The sequence below is a fragment of the Oratosquilla oratoria genome, chromosome 15, assembly GCF_046742065.1.
Source record: "Oratosquilla oratoria isolate Oo_2021 chromosome 15, ASM4674206v1, whole genome shotgun sequence".
Classification (NCBI taxonomy): domain Eukaryota; kingdom Metazoa; phylum Arthropoda; class Malacostraca; order Stomatopoda; family Squillidae; genus Oratosquilla; species Oratosquilla oratoria.
This window is the reverse complement of record NC_134791.1, coordinates 2,411,027-2,427,537: the sequence shown is the minus strand read 5'-3', so window position 1 is coordinate 2,427,537 and position 16,511 is coordinate 2,411,027. Positions and strand designations below refer to the sequence as shown.

At 39.5% G+C, this 16,511-nt stretch overlaps 1 protein-coding gene across 3 annotated transcripts; it reads right to left on the bottom strand.

Annotated features, from left to right (window-relative positions):
* Window positions 1-529: 529 nt before the first annotated feature.
* On the bottom strand, window positions 530-16,467 carry LOC143033235 (zinc finger CCHC domain-containing protein 8). Of its 3 annotated transcripts, none has more exons than XM_076198435.1 (9): window positions 16,423-16,467; window positions 13,193-13,390; window positions 12,927-13,030; window positions 10,784-10,977; window positions 9,947-10,152; window positions 9,053-9,171; window positions 7,821-7,983; window positions 6,423-6,523; window positions 530-4,688 (listed from the first exon to the last, which is right to left on the bottom strand). In XM_076198435.1, exons 2-9 carry the CDS (start codon window positions 13,341-13,343, stop codon window positions 4,200-4,202), a joined length of 1,527 nt encoding a protein of 508 aa, XP_076054550.1. In that variant the 5' UTR covers window positions 13,344-13,390; window positions 16,423-16,467; the 3' UTR covers window positions 530-4,199. The 3 variants fall into 3 exon arrangements, with proteins under 3 accessions (XP_076054550.1, XP_076054552.1, XP_076054551.1); XM_076198437.1 differs by lacking the exon at window positions 16,423-16,467 and adding an exon at window positions 16,116-16,354; XM_076198436.1 differs by lacking the exon at window positions 16,423-16,467 and having other exon boundaries at window positions 13,193-13,802.
* Window positions 16,468-16,511: the final 44 nt, after the last annotated feature.

The following is a 16,511-nucleotide window of genomic DNA, read 5'->3' as shown; positions in this document are numbered from 1 at the left end:
AAAAAAAAAAATCCTCCCCCTCTTTGCATTTTATCGATGAAGGGGGGGCCCATCCCTGTCTCCCACCACACTGCTCAATTATTCAGAAGCAATGCAGCATGGCATAGCACCTCCATAACAGAGCCAGTTTCCCCCCCTACTACAGCAACCAATGTCACCACCTTTGCCCATCTCTGTGGTCGGACGTTCACTGCTCGGAATCAGACGAAAGTGCGGAACTTGAACCCAGGACAAGGAAGATGCAAGACCTTGTTTATTCTTCCGATCGAGCTATGACATTGTTCAGGTGGTGCAATCAAAGGTGCTGTTTCTACATCTTCCTAGTTGTGGGTTTGAGTCCCGCACTCCTCTTCGATTCCTGGCAGTGACTGCCTCCCTGAATAGTCTAAGTGCATACAGCAAAGGTGACAGATTTAGTCGCAAGGACTCGGCACCTCACGGTGTAGACTCCTCATGTGTTGTAACGTATCAGTGGAGTACAATTCCCCGACATTAACAAAAATGTAATCAAGCAATAACAATGCAAAAGGAAATTGAACAATTTATTCTATTTTTAATGACGGAGGAAATCTCCGTCGAGTCTGTAAAAAAAAAATGATTCGCTCTGAAACACGTCTAGAAAACTTGTCATCTTTATTTCCTAGATCTGGTCAATGTCATTTTCACGTGCCATTACGGCAATGGAAATTAAATCATTGCTCAACTATTTTACAAATACAAACCTATCATGAGGACCACTTACCCAAAATGCAGTGTGGAATACTTAATAAATTGACGTGATGGGTTTAATTTTTGTTTACAAAAAACATGGAAAGTGATAAGCTATGTTGACGAGAACATTTGCATGTGAACTTAGGTTACCCTACGATGGTGAATGATTGTGATGAAGAAAAAAAGAAAAAAAAAAGAAAAAAGAAAAACTGTATATATATATATATACACACACACACATATATACATACATATATATATATACACACATATACATATATATATATACACATACCCACACATATGACTATCATGTTTCCTCACCTCTAACTCCTTCAACATGGTAGCACACACATTTTAATTGAGCATGGGGGACAAGAACACCACTCCTGTGTTCCCTTAATACCGCTGGTTACCTGTGAGCTGTAGATCTCCCATAAGAGAGAGCCAAGCCAACAGACTGATGGATCATAAATGGGACACAGGAAGAAAGGAGCTTACAATAATGTTTTTTCAGCCAGATCAATGTTGATAAAAATATGCTACAATGTTGAAGAATTTAATTGATTCTGAGAATAATACTTATGTTCAATGTCTAGTTCATTTTTTGGAGGAAGAAAGCTAGAGAGAGAGAGAGAGAGAGAGAGAGAGAGAGAGAGAGAGAGAGAGAGAGAGAGGAACAGGATATATAACTATTAGATTTGCACTTACACGTCCTTCTAGTTCAGTAATTACCTTCACCGTTTAACCACGGGAGCAGCGTAGCGTGACCCACACAGTAAAACTATACATTTCTAATTTCTTATTTTTGGATTAATTCCTATATGTATGATTTAACCCCAAGAGTGTAATCAGACTTCTCTTTGATATATAATGCCCACATGAAGCGCTAACGGCACATTTTAAAAATACGTACATGTACCAAAAGGCCCTTTCCTCCTTCCACGGGGATTCTAGCAAAGGCACTATACATCCGCCCTTCACCCACACCCATTTCTCGTCCCTTATATCCACGGGTCACCAATTTACGACCCATGGGTTCAGTTTATCCAGCCTGTCGCTGCACTGTACATATAAAAATTTATTTAATTTTTTTTCTTTAACTTGTAAAGGGGAACTTATGTCTTACTATCTCTCTTTTCTGATGTCCTCCTTACAGGAACCTTTCACCACGTCTATGATTCTTCCTCGTCTGAACATAATATTCATCCCCATGGATTGAAGAGTAGATCAATTCAATTATATCTATATCAAAGAACCTTTCTCCCTGATAACAAAGCAGGTCAAGTCACCCCACACACACCCAGAAGTAAAGAAAGATACGAGAGAAAAAAATATATATATACGTACACTGGTAGTTCTTAATTTACGCAAATTTATTTGACGTGAATTTCGTTTAACACGAATGATAAAATATTTTATTTGAATTATGTGGTTTGATTGAATTAACATGAATCGGGTTCTTGATTACAAATAACATTTCTACTGGAGCACAAAAAGTAGTTTTATGTGGTGGATACCTTGGTACCCTTCTTACCCCAAACCAGACGTAAATTTACGAGATTTTCTTATTTATGAGATGCCTGTCGGTCCCTACATATTACATAAATTAAGAACTATCTGTATATATACACACACACATATATATAATAATAAGAAATAAACAAATGAAAATAAAATCATAATTGAAAAATTATAAATAAAGAACTATCTGTATCATAAACACACACACACACACATATATAATAATAGGAAGAAATAAACAAATGAAAATAAATACATAAAAGAAAAATTATTAATGAAATAATATGTCAACTCGACTACACAACCTTCAGCACCTTGGGAAGCTCACTTCAGCAATACACTGTACATGTGCGCTTCCTTCGACTTCAGTCTGACTCCCAATTCGTAAATTGTGATAAATCATAACTTGACTAGTTAAACACCATATGAGGACGGAGCATGGTGTTTAACTCGTCAGTCTTGTCGTCAACTGCTACTTTCATGAAAATCCTAATTTACGGAGAACCTTCTAACAGAGAAATTTAAACAGAGGAAGATTTGGTCTCCTCGTCTCTTCTAATAAGGGAATTTCTTAAAAAAAACTAAAATGGAATGAAGGCAGAGGTAAATCTTCAATAATTACCTGAGACTTACGTTTAATGTTTAGAGAAAGACAAATGAGATAAATTAGGGGAAATTAGGTGGAGAGGATATGAGCGTAGATCAGAGTTTTATTCCCGACTCGTTTCACCTTAAAGTTCCGTTCCCACAAATATACGATACCTCCAGACAAGCACGAAATCTGTTCAATGACAAACTTGTTGCCTACCCAGACAATTTTGCAAAATGTTTGTATTCGTCTGTGGATAAAGACGGTGAATCCGCCACTAAATTGGTTTCTTAATTGCGCCACCAGAGGCTATATGCTCACATGAATGAAGCTTTAGGCAATTTCGTAACCTTTTCCAACTTTGGTACTCTCTACAGTCAGGTGCTGCCAGTCCGAGACCCCCTAATACCTGTTTACAGGGACTACAGATCCTACAAGAAGCTCACTGAGTGAGCAAGTTAAGGTGTTGTTACTTTAGGCAAAGGTTGAGATGATGGAGGTTCGAACCCTGCCACCGGTGAGTTGAATTAAGGGCATGGTTCATTAAATTCCACACTACAAAATCTTCTGTAAGGGATATCGTCCTTGCCTTCTGATAGGGAGGGGGGTGAGCGTCTATGACGTAAAAAGAAAAGAAAAGAAAAGAAAAGAGAAAAAAAAAAAAAATACTACAAAACTACCAGGAGTGACATTCTCTGGCACCCCAGATTACAAAATGGTTCTAATGCTTCTTCAGTGGAAAGCTGAAAGCAAAGAATGAAAACCAGCCAGGAATAAAACTCAGACCTCAAGATATGTCTTCATCATCCATCTCCTCAGAATTACATTTAAACAAACCATATATGGCAGGGAAGATACTAAATTAATGAGCCTATTTGCAATTGTGCAATCTTTTCGTTTATCCCGACTGCAATCTTGCAAGAGGAAGAGAGAGAGAAATCTACATAGAACTGAAATCTAGCCCCCCCACACACACACGCATAGTGGTGACTGGACCAAATATGTGAAAATACACCGCTACACTGCCCCCTTGGGTAAACAACTGGAGAAAAAAAAAAAAAAAAAAAAAAAAAATTAAGCCAAGAGTTCCTTCATGGCATTTATAAATTTTGTTCTGGCTTGGTCTGAGTCCTAAACTATAAAAAAAATTCTTCATAAGATACCAATACTGATACTTCACATCAAGAACATCTATGTAAATGTTTATACTCTGCTAGGCCGTGTCTCGTGACCGTGTCTCGTGACAAAACATGAAGGAACATGAAATTCTAATTTATGAATTTGTACAATTCTGGAAAACACCAGAGCATGAGAATTACTTCTGACTTAAAACAAATGTTCAATGTGTGAATGAAGCGTCATGGGCCTCGTACGCTCAGGTTTCCTCGTCACTGTGGAGCTCGTTCATACGTTTCTTGACCTTGTTCACCAACCCTTTCATCTTGTTCCACGTCCCAAGAGCATCCGGCAGGTTCTCAAACAGAATGTGGTCGTGCACGTCTACAGTCCAGAGATCGGGATGCGGGAGAACCGTAAACGGGGTACAGCTCCCCGGAATAGTCGCACCCAACACAAAGCTTTTGGATTCGCTGCGGTGATGTCGCTTTTCGACGACCGAAGAGTCGTTCGAGTTCTCTTGCGAGTCTTGGCTGTTGCTGTCGGAATTGTAGTTCTTCTCGCTCGTGCTGCTCGTGCTTTTGCACCTCTCAACTGCCGCGCTTGCGGTTGCTGCAGGCACTTTGGACTGGCTGTCCTTCGAGTCTTCGGAGTCTTGTCCGAGTTCTTTAAGAATCTTGTTTCTTTTGTCTTCCAGTACGGAGATGGAGTCTTGAGAATCTTCGCTGAGTTCACCTTCTTCCAGGTCCTGAAATTAAAACCTCCTTGTACAGTAAACATATGTAGAAAGGCTGAGCAAGAAAAAGAAGAAGAAGAAGAAGAAGGGGAAGAAGTAGAAGAATATGAAACAGAATAGTGGGAGCTGGGAGAGAGAGAGAGAGAGAGAGAGAGAGAGAGAGAGAGAGAGAGAGAGAGAGAGAGAAAATATATATATATATATACACACACACACACACACAGAAAGATAGGTGACATTAGACAGTGTCCTCTGATTGCCATCTTACAGGACCTCCTCCACTAGTAAGTAACTACTGTTCTTGTATATTTACTATTGTTCATGCTAGATGATTTTATTCAGCTAAGAAATAAACCCTCAATGCTCAATGGGACAAAACCTACTTTAAACAAGCCATTTGTGAATATAATTGCCTCGGACTACTTCCAGGTGGTGATACAGAATGAACCCAACACCAATTACAACATTGAAAGGATGAAGAAATACAGTTTTTTGTATAGATGTATAAATACGTGGAATAGCTTAGACAGTGATATAGACCAAGCTCAAACAATACATGACTTCATATCTAAATATGATGATGATATGGTTTAACATCACAAACTCCTCCCATCGAAAGGCTAGGACTGTGCCCCTTACAGAGGGCTTTGTAACATGGTGTTTAACGAACCATGCCCTTGGTTCAACTTCACCGGTGGCAGGATTCGAACCGCCATCCCCTCGACCTTTACCGCAAGTAACGATGCCCTAACCCGCTCAGCCAGTAAATATGATAATAAGAAATCAAAGATATAGATCAAGTTGGAACTGTTAATGAATTTGAATCTCGGTATGTTAGAAAATTATAGGAGACTGGACCCCATGAGCATTGCTTCTCTCCTGTATACTACAATTAGGTAAATACGGACAACTGTCCAAAGTCTCTTCCCAGAGAGATCTGTGAAAAGACCTGAGGACTGTTACCAGCCGTAATGGGGCTACGGATTTTCTGCTCATTGAAACCTGATGACTCTGGGGCACATCGCACATCTGGCAGCATTAGCTGCCTGACGTGCGATGTTGCATCATAATAATCGCATTATAAAAAATAAAGTCAATGCTCAATCGTTCGTTCTCTTTCACCCGTGAATTTTGATAACCATAGAAAATATGATGAAGCCAGTTTAGAGAGAATGGAGGTTACGTAGGTACGACTACAATAAATATAATCAAGACGCCGACGTCGGCATCATCGTGTACCCACTTGCTCCTCATGACGCCTACGTAGGCGTCACCGCATGGAAGTGGTTAATGTCACAAACTCCCCCACTATCAGAGGGCTAGGACGGTGAGGCATCAATTATTGCTACCATTATTCCAGTTTGGAAGCTCACTGGTTGATCGGGTTAAGGCGTCGTTACTTGCGCCAAAGGTCGAGGGGATGGTGGTTCGAATCCTGCCATCGGTGAAGCTGAACCAAGGGCATGGTTCATTAAATACCATGCTACAAAGCCCTCTGTGAGGGGCACTGTCCTAGCCTTCTGATGGGAGGAGTTTGTGATGTTAAACTATATCATTATTCCAGTTAATATCAAACTAACAATTATTATATCATTATTCCACCTAATATCAAATTATCGTAATAAACTGAAGGAAAACCACTCCCACAAGAAGAGCGTCATCTGGAAACAACAGAATCGAGGGTTACATAGTGTTTGTGTCATTTCCTCAAACACAAGAATTTTCTGGATATGTCGAGCATCTTACCTCTGGGGGCGGCGGAGGTGGTGGGGGAGGAGGAGGAGGAGGAAGTGGATCTTCTGGAAGGGGCGGATTAAACACAATTTTAGAACTTTCGCCAGGTGCATCTGAAAAAAAATAATAAATAAATAAACAATTAAAAAAAAAAAAAAAAAAAAAAAAAAAAAAAAAAAATTAAAACCACTAACATTGCAAGGCATACGAAAGTTTTTTCTTTTATCTATGTCGCATGAACCCCTTTCTCAGAACACATTTCATTCCACCCAGATACAGTACCTACTTTCTTCTTTTTACTCTATAATCCAGGAGGGGCCAAGAATAGAGGGAGGGAGGGGTGGCGAATGGGAGTGGAGTATGTGGAGATGAAATAAGTGGGAGTGGATTTATGCCTTTGACTTTGGCTACCTCCCTTCTACATACATACATACATACATATACAAAAGGCTTTTTCCCCCTACACAGGGGGTAGCCAAAAAGAAAAAGGGATACAAACCACTCCCACCCATTCCATTTCCTATATATTCCACTCCCCTCCACCCTCCTCCCTCCCTCTTATCTTGGCATCTCCTGGATGACAGGTCATCCCTGCATCCTGTCCACTGCCCTGGGTCAGAAGCAGTGTCACAAGACACAGCACATCCACAGCAAGGCTGCTTCATAAATACAGCGACCCCACCCTCTCTGTCCCCCCCATGCAGAAAAGGAGAAGACAGGGAGAAATCCCTTTGGGCTGCGTCAAATTTTTTCTCATACATACTTCCTCACCCCACATCCCCCACCCACTCCCCCTCATGCATCACAGCATCATCTATACACAACCCCTCTCCATTCACCCCTATCTTCTGTCCTCTCCTGTCTTTCCTCCACATACATTCCTCTCTTTTGTAATGCCTCTTTCACCCCATCCATGCACCTCATCCTAGGACGCCCCCTTATATTCACTCCTTCCACCTCTGCCTTCCATACTTCTTTTACTAATCTTTCTTCACTCATTCTTTCCATGTGTCCAAACCATCCTAATACTCTTCCATCAACCCTATCTCCCAGTTCCCTTTCCACCCTTGTTCTCCTCCTCACCTCCTCATTTCTAACTCTATCTAGCCTAGTAACCCCTATCATACTTCTCAGACATTTCATCTCAAACACATTCAAACTCCTTCTCTCTTATGTTCCATGTTTCTGCCCCATACAATGCTGTTGGCACAATCACTCCTTCATATAACCTCCTCTTAGCATCCATTCCCAGATGTCTATTTCTCATTACACTTTTCAATCCACCAAGGCATTTACTTGCTTCTCTCAATCTACATTCTACCTCCACCCCTACCTCCCCTGTAAGGGGGAAAAAAGCCGTTGGTGTACATATGTACGTACTTACAGGATACCTTTTCGTTTGGAACTTACTTTCAACCTCCATGTCCGCAGATGTATCGGCACGCGCCTCTGTGTCACTCTTCTTTAGCTTTCGCTTCTTGTATGCCTGCACGCGATGCTTCTCCATGAACTTCGCAAATTCCTCGCGCCTGTGGTGGGGTTGCATCGGCGGATAGTTATATTCTCGCCATTCCTGGAATATAATTCAATTCATGATCTAACTTATAAATGGGAAAGGGCCTTAGGTGTGCATATATACATACATACATATACCAAAAAAGTTTTCCCCCTTACAAGGGAGGTAGCCAGTGATAATGTGTAGAAATTGTGTGCATATATACTGTTATAATGCCGACAATATTGCAGTAACGAAATTCCTCACAAATAATTTCTTCAACCTGGCATCACCTAGAGATGCAGGGATTACCTGTCATCCAGGAGGAGCCAAGATAAGAGGGAGGGAGGGAGGGAAGGGTGGTGGATGGGAGTGACATGATCATAGTTGTACTTGCATGGTTCTTGCTTCTCTTGAAAGGGATTTCTCCGTCGGGCTAATGCCTTTTTCAGATTTGGCTACACCCCATATAAGGGGAAAAAGGCCCTTTGATAAGTATTTAACAGGGCAGTGGGCAGGATGCAGGGATGACCCGTCATCCAGGAGGAGCTAAGATGAGAGGGAGGAAAGGGTGGTTGATGGGAGTGGAATGGGTGGAAGTGGAATGGGTGGAAGTGGAATGGGTGGAAGTGGAATGGGTGGGAGTGGAATGGGTGGGAGTGGAATGGGTGGGAGTGGAATGGGTGGGAGTGGAATGGATGGAAGTGGAATGGATGGAAGTGGAATGGATGGAAGTGGAATGGGTGGGAGTGGAATGGGTGGGAGTGGAATGGGTGGGAGTGGAATGGGTGGGAGTGGGATGGGTGGGAGTGGAATGGATGGAAGTGGAATGGGTGGGAGTGGGTATGTACCTTTTGATTTGGCTACCTCCCTTGTAAGGGAGAAAATGCCTTTGGTATATAGAGTGGAGTGGAGTGTGATAGGGATGGAATGGGTGGGAGTAGTTTTTATGCCTTTGTTTTTTGGCTACCTCCCTTATAAGGGGGGAAAAAAAGCCTTTGCTATATGTATGTATATAGATAGACAGATATAAATTCTATTAATAATCACATCTTTTATGTGTATGCAAACAAATGCAACTGAAATTTGATTTAGATATCTTAGATTTTGTTTTTAATTTCTATTTTTCTAAGAAAACGAGTCTTACGTCTCTAACTCCTCGCGGAACGGGGACGTTGAAACCCGGAAAGCTGACCAACTTTTCCGGTTTATATCTGATGGTTATTACGTCTGTTTCTCCTTCCTCTTCATCTGGATGGGATACTTCTGCCAAAGAAAAAGAGTGAAAATTAACATTAAATTCCATTCTTCTTCCTCAATTTATGAATAAAAATTTGCATATTTCTGGTGTTAACCTCTTCAACACAAGTTGAATACTCGCACACATTGTTGGGTTTATTCTAGCTAATACCAGCCTATTTCATTTCACTGACAAAAACCTCTACTCAAAAAATTCATAGAATAATCTGACCAGCAAGTGAACACTATACTAATGTACATACATACTTATACCAAGGCCTTTTCCCCCTTTCAAGGGAGGTAGCCAAAAAGAAAAAGGCACAAAACCACTCCCACCCATTCCATCCCTAAATACACTCCACCCCCCTCCACCCTCCATCTTATCTTAGCACCTCCTGGATGATGGGTCATCCCTGCAATTTATCCACTGCCCTGGGTCAGAGGCAGTGTCGCAAGACACAGCACATCCACAGCAAGGCTGCTTCATTATAGATAATACCAGACTATTCTAGCTAATACCGGACTATTTCATTTCACTGACAAAAACCTCAACTCAAAAAATTCATAGAATAATCTGACCAGCAAGTGAACACTATACTAGTATATGTACACACCAAGAACCTTTTCATTTCCTTTGTACGGAGGGTGGCCGAGTCAAAACAAGGGAGAAAAATTACGTAAAAGGGATCTCAGTCCTCACAATGACCTGGCTGCTTTCTACGACCTAGGAACAGTGACAACATTCTTATACCCCTATCCAACTACAAAAATAATTCTATTCGAGTTCGTAAATATATCCAACCTAGTCCATTGCTTCCATAACAAGCCATGGAAGCCCTGTGTTCCTCCGCCTGGTGGAGCCATCCTGGTGGATATCCGAGCACCCTCATTCTGTACACAAACTCGGGTAACTGGTTGTGACGTAGACCAAGGGCATGGCGGAGGTTTTCGCTAATTTTTCCTGGTTGAAGTTGACTGAAGCGGTTCTCGCCATCTTCATGGTATCGCCTTCGGAATAATAAATGGTATTAAAGTTCGGTTCAAATTTTGTGTGTGTGTGTGTGTGAGAGAGAGAGAGAGAGAGAGAGAGAGAGAGAGAGAGAGAGAGAGAGACAGAGAGAGAGAGAAAAATTCTTTTCTACAATAATTTACTATACAGGAGAAATATCTTCTAAGTCAGGTTCAAGTAAAGAGAGGGAGGGAGAGAGAGAGAGAGAGAGAGAAATAAAATTCCTTTTCTACAATAATTTACTATACAGGAGAAATATCTTCTCAAAGCAATATAATCTAACTCTTACATTTCCCTCATAAAGGTTTTTTCAGACAAAGTTTCTTTGAATACATACATCTATCATCCATTCACACTTATCACTTGTCCTCTCCCTTTCCTGCTCAACAGACATTCCCCTTGTAACAAAAACTTTGTTGGTAAAGGTTGATTAAAAGAAAGGAAGAAAGGGAAGAGGGCTTTACAGTGAAAACATGATTATATGCAATTTAAGAAGATTTTTTTTCATACAAAAAAAATAAAATAAATAATAAATAAATAAATAAATAAATAAATAAAATAAAAATAAATAAACTAAATAATTAAATAAAAATCTGCTCTACACAATGGATTCCAAAAGCTCTCACTTACAAATTTGGTCCCTTTTTACTCATGAATGCCTTGCGATTAGCAGCTATTTTTTGTGGATTATGCTGTTCTTTACAGTCTGTGATATTGTGATCCCCCAGGCAATTAAAACATCTCTTGGTAGGTCTTGCATCATTCAGAATCTTCTTCCCCGTTTCCGTTGAGAACTCTAAGTCCGTGAGAATCCCTGTGAAACCCTGAAAGAAAATAATATCATCAATACTCACAACCACACTCAACATTGCATGTTGAGAAAAAGGATTGTGGTACTCTAAGCTACCAGAAGAGGCTGGATGACCGCATTGTGAATAGCTGCCCAGGATGTAACACTTCACCCCATACCATACAACACATAATGGAAGACTGCATTATACACAATCATGCACGCAAACAACACAACATACACTCTATAAAGGATTTGTGGGAAAACCCAGTTTCGGCTGTGGCATTCCTTGGGGAGACGGGACTGCTTGGACAGACAGTCTAGGGAACGACAACAACAACAACAACAACAACAACCACACTCAACTTCACTTCCACATGATGGTTCCTAACATTCAGGAAAACATGGTGCTCAAGTCTTGGTGTCAATATCCTACATGTCACAAACATTTCAGTAGTATTAGCAAATCTATAATAATGTTTATGTGTCATTCGTGTACTGACTGGTATTACTCATGACTGTCTCTGGTCCCCTTAACTCCTACATATGTTGTCTGTGTAACTTTGTGTAGAAAAACAGCCTAATGAGGACTACAATGGAAATAAGCTTACGTGCTTTTTTTGTGTTATCCTCGGCAGTTGTAATTGTTATTTTGAGTTATGTGTTCTTTTCATTATCTGCATTTTATGTATGTGATTCATTGCCAAATAAACTTATTATTATTATCACTACCAAGGGCTTTTTCCCCCTTACAAGGGAGGGAAGTGGAGTATGTAGGGGATGGAATAGATGGGAGTGGTTTCTATGCCTTTGATTTTTGGCGACCTCCCTTGTAATGGGGGAAAAAGCCTTTTTGTATATGTATGTATGTACAAGGGAAGTAATAAAAGTTGAAAGGAAAAGATAGATAGATGTAAGACAATACAGACGCTCCTCTACATACGTTCATTCGTTTTACGTTTGAACTGACTATAAAAAGAAAAAAAAATAGTGAATTTTTTAGTTTAGTGCGCTCTTCGTAGTACGAGACATTCAAACTATACTTACGCATGACGCTGCGTCCATTGTTTACATGGCACAAACGACAGATTGAACGTACCTTGCCTCCTCCTCCTCCTTCTCCTCCACCATCTAATTTTATCTTGCTTGAATTTAATTTATTTGAAATTAATGTTATTATTTTACAATGTTATGTTTATAATTAATGATTTAGGGGTGTTTTATAAGATACGGTAATAGAATTTATGGATGTATAGTACAGTATGAACGGTCATCCATTACTGGAACGTACAGTAACAACTTACGTTCATTTTCACGTTACGTTCGGCCGTTCGGAACGTAACTAAAACATAAGTTGAGGAGCGTCTGTACTAAATAAATGAGAATAACAACACCTAAACCACCCCACCATTAAATGAAGTACATACACCAAAGGCTTTCTTCCCCTTACAAGGGAGGTAGCAAAAAACTAAATAAATAAATAAATAAATAAAATAAATAAATCCCACCCAATCCCTCCCAGCATACTACACTCCCATCCACCCTCCTCCCTCCCTCTTATCTTGGTTCCACCTGGATGACGGGTCATCCCTGCATCTTGCCCACTGCCCTGGGTCAGAAGCAGTGTTGCAAGATACAGCATAATATATGTAATAATAATAGTAATAATAAAATATATATATATATATACACATATATAAATGAAATGAATAAACAAAATAAGTGAAAAATAAGTACATTCACATATCATGGGGCTTTTTTCCCCCTTACAAGGGAGGTAGCCAAAGTCAAAGGCATACATCCATTACCACCCATTTCATCCCCACATACAGTACTCCATTCCCATTCACCATCCCTCCCAATGCACCAAAAAAAAAAAAAAAAAAAAAAAAATAAATAAATAAATAATAATAATAATAATAATAATAATTAAAAAAAAAAAAAAAAATTATAATAATAATAATCAATAATAATACTAAATACCGTGTCATATGTAGGAGGTTTCTCTTGAATTTCTACAGGAGTGGTCTTCAGGTCTTCGCTCAATTCATCTCCAGTAATATCCAACAAGAATCCTTCCGGCAACCCTTGTCACAAAACAAGATTAACAATTAATTAATGCACTTCCTTCATAAAAATATATATATACTCTAATAATAATAATGATCTAAAAAAAAAAAAAAAAAAAAATAATAATGATAATATAAATAAATAATATCTCACCTAATGACATAGAACATGTAGCTTACCTCCTACAGTGCCATTGTTTATATTCTTGTCTACATCTTGGATCACTTCCACTTCGTCAGACTGGACTTCCTGGACATCGCCTGTTTCGTCAATCGTAATTAATTCATCCATGCTGTCTCCTTTACATATTTCCATCTCTGCCTTCTCCATTTTGGCTGCTTGGCTGGTCTGACCACATAGGTATCAATATAAAATTTCTGGAAATTTAAATTATTATGTTTATTACACATTTTGGATAACGTAACTTCATTATAGAGACATAGCAGTGCTCACTTCAGTCTAAGGAGAGATGGAAAGGGGAAGGTCATTTTGCATTTCAATGACAATAACTAGTTTCTATCACTGGGGGCAGAGCTGGGTCATTATACTATAACAGCTTCAGATGGAGAGCTACCACCTTTGCAGTCTCCTTCATTCTTATGTTTTTATGACCATGATTCATGATGATGATGATATGGTTTAACGTCACACACTCCCCCCTATCGGGAGGCCAGGACAGTGCCCCTCGCAGAGGGCTTTGTAGCATGGAATTTAATGAACCATGCCCTTGGTTCAACTTTGCTGGTGACAGGATTTGAACCACCCTCACCTCGACCTTCGCCGCAAGTAACGACACCCTAAACCGCTCAGGCAACGAGCTGCTCAGGCAACAAGCTTCGTGACAACACAATTTGAATAGTCTACAGGGCCATGTTGTTCACCAGTCTTGAGAGGATCTGAGAACCTATTTTTTTACATAAGAACTATTATTCACCCAACACAAATTTTGTCCTGCTTGATGGCTAAGGAACCTAACACTCGTGTTTGATGAGGTCTGACTGTATACCTACAGAGTACTCTTTCAAACCTCTGGTCATTTGATAAAAGAATAAAAAATAAATAAATAAACAAAAATAAATAAATAAATAAATGTAAAAAATAAATGAATAAATAAAATTAAAACAATTAAATGTTTACTTTCCAGTATACAAGGTATATAAATACACTTCAGTCTCTTAATCCAACACTCACCAACTACCACTTGTGCAGACATTTGGGCCCATGACATATACCCAATTCAGGAATTGGTGGTGTCTTATGTCCTGGGCCAATTCCTGAGGTGGGTTTATGTCCTCCTGGGGACAAATGTCCATACAAGAGGTGGTTGGCAAGTGTTCAATTAAGAGACATAGGCTACCCCCCATGTAGAGGGAAAAAGCCTTTGGTATATGTATGTATGTATGATGTAGGTGTACAGTAAATTACTACAAAACCAAAAATTGGTGAAACTACATAATTCTGGATACTATTACTATTATAATCTTGTCAAAAGTCCCTTTCATGTTCTGGCATTCAACCTCTTAGTTAAAATTACGGTAAATTTTAAGAAGTGCACACCTATGCGATATAGCATTAGAAAATCAATCATTTATTTTGTAAATTATAATACATCAACATAATATATGCTTTTCTTGGCAAAAATCAATAACAGGAAAAGTTGCTCAAAGTGATACACTAATAAACGGAGCCATACAACTTGAGACACCATCTTTGGATAGATGTGGAGGTCGAAGAAATTAAAGTATGATAAATTTGTCAAACCTAACCTGTGTACCCATAAGTCTAGAGGTATAATTCTTGCGGTCATCAAAGTCATCTTCATAGCCACAGATACTAACAGGCGGTTTTGGCATCTGATCATACTGCGGGATGTAGAGGAGTTTCATAGCTTGAAGAATGGCATTAAACTCAGCTCAGTAGCACTGTTTGAAAAATATGTAACATGGTGACGTCACTTGGAGTGGGAGAACACCCAGTACATGTCAATGCCATCGCATATCGATATTGATGGGACTGGACAAACAACAATATGGCATCTCAAATCTATTGCCACTGCTCTGTTCGGTAGTGTATTTGCTTTTAGCAAGGTTTTTTATATTGATTTCTGCCAAGAAAAATATATATTCTGATGACTAGTAAAAGAGGTATGGAAGGCAGATGTGGAGGGAGTGAACATGAGGGGACATCCTAGGATGAGGTGGATGGATGGGGTGAAGGGGGCTTTGGGGAAGAGGGGAATGTCTGTTGAGGAAGGAAGGGAGAGGACGGAAGACAGAGGTGAGTGGAGAATGGTTGTATATGGATGATGTTGTGATTGCATGAGGAGGAATGGGTGGGGTAGTATGTGTGAGTAAATTTTGACGCAGCCCGAAGGGATTTCTCCCCGTCCTCTCCTTATATGCAAGGGGGGTCGCCGATTAAATGAAGCGGCCTTGCTGTGGATGTGTTGTCTTACGACACTGCTTCTGACCCAGGGCGGTGGGCAGGGTGCAGGGATGACCCGTCATTCAGGAGGTGCTCAGATGAGAGGGAGGGTGGGAGGGGTGTGGAGTGTATTTAGGGATGAAATGGGTGGGAGTGTTTTTATTCCTTTCCCTTTTTGGCTACCTCCCTTGGAAGGGGGAAAAAGCCTTGGTATATGTATGTATTTTATCTTCTATTGCTATATCATAAACATTGGTCTGGGCTATTGTTTTACTTTTGTATTAAAAATAACTCCAAAAGAAATGTACCTAGATATATGTAGGTGGATACAGAAACCCTAGACTTTGTCCTTGACTGAGTTTTATCAGCAATTCCAGTGCTAAACAGAAACAATTTGTGATCACATCAATGCTAAACTTAAAACTCCTCCACCCCTACTATAGATAATGATACTCAGTAACTCAGAACTGTCTTTGATAAAGAAAAAATATAGAAAATATATATGCTATCCACATCCCATTCATCCTGATCATTTATCTACATTTTCAGAGTGAAAAAGAAGAAAAATGAAAGTTCTTACTAAAAAGAAAAAGGAAATATTTAAATTATTCCGTTTTAGATAAAGAGCAAATACTCAAAACAATTAGTATATTACGTTTAAAAATTGGGGCAACATACACCTTCCCAGTAATTCCTTTAGGAAATAAAGTTCTCTGAACATTCGTGTGGCTTCTGGTTTAATTTGCTTTAGGTAACGACCTATAACCAATTGATTTGGGGATCATTTTTGTCACCCGGTAGTAAACAGACAAGACAGTTGTCTCTACCAGTGTTGGGCATGCAGTTTCATGATAAAATATAATTAGCAAGTTCGTGTTATGATAATCACAAGGAACTAGATGGGTAATATTGTGTGAGAACTTTGCTTGCATGAACGAATAAGCACGAAATGTTATCTTTGTATGAATTTTCACAAACTATTTACCAAATTCAACACGCTAGACGATTGGAGTGATGCTTAACTGTAAACAATAATAAAGTCAATTTCAAATTTTTATTTTTTTGTTATATAGT